The sequence below is a fragment of the Nematolebias whitei genome, chromosome 15 (assembly GCF_014905685.2).
Source record: "Nematolebias whitei isolate Nwh7 chromosome 15, NemWhi1, whole genome shotgun sequence".
In the NCBI taxonomy this organism is placed as follows: domain Eukaryota; kingdom Metazoa; phylum Chordata; class Actinopteri; order Cyprinodontiformes; family Rivulidae; genus Nematolebias; species Nematolebias whitei.
The window spans coordinates 26,680,447-26,685,025 of NC_056512.1; the positions used below are offsets into that span (position 1 = coordinate 26,680,447).

Sequence of the window (4,579 nt, forward strand, 5' to 3'; positions counted from 1 at the left end):
GATGGATGGATGATGGATGGCTGGATGGATGGATGGATGGATGGATGGATGGATGGATGGCTGTATGGACGGATGGATGGCTGCATGGATGGATGAATGGATGCATGCAGGGATGGATGGATGGATAGATGGTTGGATGCATGGATGGAAGGATGCATGGATGCATGGATGGATGGAGGATGGATGGATGCGTGGATGGATCGAGGATGGATGGATGCGTGGATGGATGGATGGATGGATGGATGGGTGGCTGGATGGATGCATGGAGGGTTGGATGGATGGGTGGATTGGGTTAATTTGTGCTGTTTGTTTTGTGCTCTGGAAAATGGTGCATTTAAAACAAATAGTTAATCTGCACCATTCCCCCCGGTGTCTGGAGGACTAAACAAAACTCAAGAAGGTGCATTCACTGACATTGTGTAAACTTTAAAATTATCTCCGATAAATTGAATCTTTGTAATTCCGACTGTGTGGGAACAAAGTCCTGTGCTGATGAGTTGGAATTATTTTATCTAGATTTGACCACTTAACCACTGTGAAACAAAACATTTCTTTTTTATATGTCTAAAGTTTTTACATTAAGCAACATTTAAGTGGCTCTTTGTTGCAGTGGAGACTGACAGAAGGACAACTGAGGCAAAGACCAGGAGCTTGTACTAACCAGGCAATTTATCACATCCTTCATCCCTGACTCCTTTACAGGAAAATCAGGGAATCAGACATCGTGAACTTCCAAATCATTCCCATCATTCTCTGAATAACTTCTTTCAGTCACAACTCGTTGAGGTGGAACCATCTTAGATGCATTTATTAGTTTTTCTTCAGGAGCATTCAAACCAAACAGCTCCAAGAAGCTTTGAAGGGCTTTTGAGATCAGGGAGTTCTCCAAATGACAACAAACCTTCAAACTTTTATCCCCCTCTCACTTTGGGTTTCATTTTTCCAAGTTTTATTTAGGTCTAAGACAGCAGTGTCCAGTTCCTGTTCTCAAGGTCCGAGGTCCACCACCTTGCAGGGTTTTGGAGGTTTCCCTGCACCAACACACCTCATTCTAACAAATTATCTCCTCGGGAGTGTGTTAATGAGGATTTTATTTAAAATAAGTGTCTTGAAACACAGAAATGTGTAAAACATAAAGAGCTGGAGGCTGAGCAATGTTTTGAAGTTTAGAATATCAGTTTCTGGTGGTTGTACGCTGAACCAACCACCAAAACCATCGCCTTACTGGTTTCCTGATCCTGCAGCTCAGACTGTAAAATGGGAGTTTAAAAAACTCGATTTCTATAGTTACTATTTATAAACCATAAGTGTTTAGAGTTTCTGCAGTGCATGAACAGAAAATAAGGGGAAGAAAGAAAAATGCCTTCAATACTTAATCAATAATCAGCAACAAATGAATTATTCAGCTTAGATGTAATTTAAGCCCGATTGGACGTTTCGGTGTTAAATCATCTTCGGTGTGAGCTGTGCTCGTCTCACTCACCTGGCTGAGGAATGTAAGATATGGCTCCTGGAAGGAAATTAAAATAAAACAAAAGTATCAGGAAGTGATGACTCCCATAATATACATTCAAACAGACCGAGTCACAAACCGATCTTCTGAGTCCTCTGCTTCCACAGAAGCCACTGCTGTGGGATTTTGTCCTGTGAGACCAAAAGGGATGGATTGATGAGCTGCAAGCTCACAAGATGAATTTACAGATAATATGCTCTGGATTTGACACAGACGCACCTTCTCAGACCACTGAGACACTAAAGTCCACATGACCAGCTCCATGGCGCTCAGCAGATTGGGAACTCGCCTCCAGCGCCAGGCTGACTGCAGGTCCTCCAGCATCTTCCCCACTGGCTCTCCTGGCATCACACTTTGCTGCAACATGATCACATGAGTTTATAAAGCAGATTTGCGTCACAGGGAGTGAAACTGGAAAGACTTTGTGCATTTAAAGCCCCACCTCAGGCTGAGCTCTCAGATCTTGAACCCAGTTGAGAATGGCAGTTTTGGCCTGCTGAAGGTCATGTAAGGTCATCATATCAGGCTGTTTGTCCTCATCCATCTCCGGCCAGCCGTCAGTCTGCATTAGTCTCTCCTGCACACAGAAACTTTTGCACTTTAGCTTTCAAAAAGCCTTGGAGTTTGTTCAGTACCGTTTCTTTTTTCATCTCTTTCACAGAAAAGCACCTTGTTCTCCAGCATGGAGGCCCACTGCAGGATGAAGAGCTGGCAGAGAGGAGTGGGCCAGGTGTCATCCTGGTTCCAGACGTGCTCCAGAACCTCTGACCTCTGCAGGGATGAAACACAGACAGAGACAGTCTAACAGTCCTTGAAGATATGCATATCACCCGCTCATATAAGGTTATGTGCTGTGGAGGACTCTCAGCTACTACCACAAGTATCAGCTCAGCATCTCTGAAATGAACAGCGTTAGTGTTTTTAATAACGCTCCTGGCCGTCTTGAACCAGGCTGACTGTAAATGCACACTAGCGGTTCATGAGATGTTTGGCTAACAGACAGACAAGAACACGCACAGACACAGATGAATACATTTTTACCCATTTAATGTCTTTGAAAATCATTCAAACTGTTGCTGATGATGCAACAACAGGTAATGAAAGTTAGGATTTTTCTTCCGTACATTTTTCTACATCTTTTTCCATTCCCCAATTTGCTATTTCAACAAATCATAGATCAAAAATATTCAGCTCATTTAGGACAATCCTGCTGTGACTTGGTGCAACTTTAGCTTGTTGAAATATTTAGCCTTTTCTGTCATTTTTTTTTCCTCATAGAAAATGAATTGAGCTCATTTTACATCCTTCAAATCTTTAGATCTGTTTACAACCTTTTACTGCTCCTTTCACATTTTGTTCTGGTGCAGCTTCTTTCAGCTTCCTTGGGCAAATTTAAACCTTTTTCTGTAAGGATGGTACCATTTGCTGTTTTCTGTTTGTGTCTGTTTCCCTAGTGTTTCCTCGTCAGTTTAATTGTTGCCACCTTTGTCTCGTCACACCTGTTGTAATCACGTCTGGTCTCGTCCTTGTATATAAGCCTCCTGTTCTGTGTTGTTCCTTTGTCGGGTCGTATTCGTTGGGTCTCCTGTGTTCTCCTGCGTCTTCTGAGTCTTCCCTGAGTTTCCTGAGTCCTCCCTGAGTTTCCCTTTGAGCCATCCGTTTTCATGTAAGTCTTGCTGCCACGTCAGCTATTATTTTGTTCTTTATTTTCTATTAAAATACTTATTTTTGTAATCTGCCGAGTTGAGTCCTGTCTGCACTACTGGGTTCGTTCCTGACCACCAAATCCTGACATTACGACCCGACCACACATTAGAACCCAGCGGGCAGGATTCTCTCGGCAGCTCAGCTTTTTTCTTTTTCTCCTCCGAGCCTCGAGATGAGTAGATCCACAATCCGGTGCGGCGGGTTTTGGACTAAGCCCGTCCATCCACAAGGATGTTATGACCAGGAGGTGGAAATCCTGTCCTCTCCACTCCTGGTCCTCGAGGAGGACAGAGCTCGGTACCGGGGAAGCCACCGCACCACGGTTTCTGAGTCCGCTTCGCCCGGCTACTCGGGATGGACGTCGGGGGAGGACGAAGAGCTCGAAGAGGAGTTTGGTTTTGTTCCGGTCCCTCGACTCACCCGTCGTCGCTCGGGAGGTAGGAAGCGGTCCCGAAGGCAGCCCGCGGCGACCGGGCCGGTTTCGCCGGCTGAGCAGAATTTTAGAGTTGGTTCCGGTGTTTCTGTGGGAGCCGGATCCGCCGCCTCACCTCTCAGGTTTTCGGTGGGGGCGAGGTCCGACGTCCCACGGGGGCTCCGGTCCACTTCTGCTCGGTTCGGCGGGTCCGGTCCGGTTGACGTTACTGGGGCGGATTCCGTGGCCTCACCCTCCAGGTTCTTGGTAGGAGCGGAGTCCGGCCTCTCGCCGTCACATCGCGCCGCGGCTGTCCAACCCGGCCGGTCTGTACCTCTGGGGCATTCTTCCAGTGACTCTGTGGGGGCGTGTTCCGCCGCCCCACCTCTCAAGTTTCCGGTGGGGGCGACACCTGACTCCACACCCTCACTTAAAGACACTGGCCCATCAATCACGTATTCACCCCATGAATTAGCCCAAATAAACCAGACTTTACTAGATTTATTTACTTCTGCTAAAAATAACCCGGACTGCTCAGATGTTTTATTTTCCCTGATGGAAGAATCTTTAGTTTCACGTCCCGGTCTCATTCAGCTCCCTGAGTATAACCGTTTATTAATAAAGATTAGGTCACTCATCACACCCAAGGTCACTTATACACACCCTGAACTCTCCTCTGCTCCTCTGACTCCTGGACCCATCACCTTCGCTGCTGTTCCGCCTGCTGAGTGCCTCGCCATTGGTGCACCTGCTTCTGTCGCCTCAGAATCAGTTTCTGTTTCCCGTCGCCGCCGCCGCAGAAGATCAGTTCCTGCCGTCACCACAGAAGAGTCGGTTCCTGCCTCCGCTGCAGCTCTCCAGGCTCCCACGCCGTCTGCTGCAGAGCCACAGGCCTCTCCATCGTCTGCTGCAGAGCTCCAGGTCTCTCCGTCGTCTGCTGCAGAGCT

The 4,579-nt window shown here is 47.1% G+C and overlaps 1 protein-coding gene across 1 annotated transcript in view; it reads right to left on the reverse strand.

Annotated features, from left to right (window-relative positions):
* Positions 1-4,579, reverse strand: part of LOC119421573 (butyrophilin subfamily 3 member A3) — a 60,328-nt gene that overhangs the window by 1,436 nt on the left and 54,313 nt on the right. The window contains exons 4-8 of the mRNA XM_037688919.1: positions 2,183-2,284; positions 1,956-2,090; positions 1,733-1,870; positions 1,593-1,644; positions 1,484-1,510 (exon numbers count right to left, since the gene is read on the reverse strand). Coding sequence (XP_037544847.1) covers positions 1,484-1,510; positions 1,593-1,644; positions 1,733-1,870; positions 1,956-2,090; positions 2,183-2,284 — 454 coding nt within the window. The remainder of the gene's footprint in view (positions 1-1,483; positions 1,511-1,592; positions 1,645-1,732; positions 1,871-1,955; positions 2,091-2,182; positions 2,285-4,579) is intronic.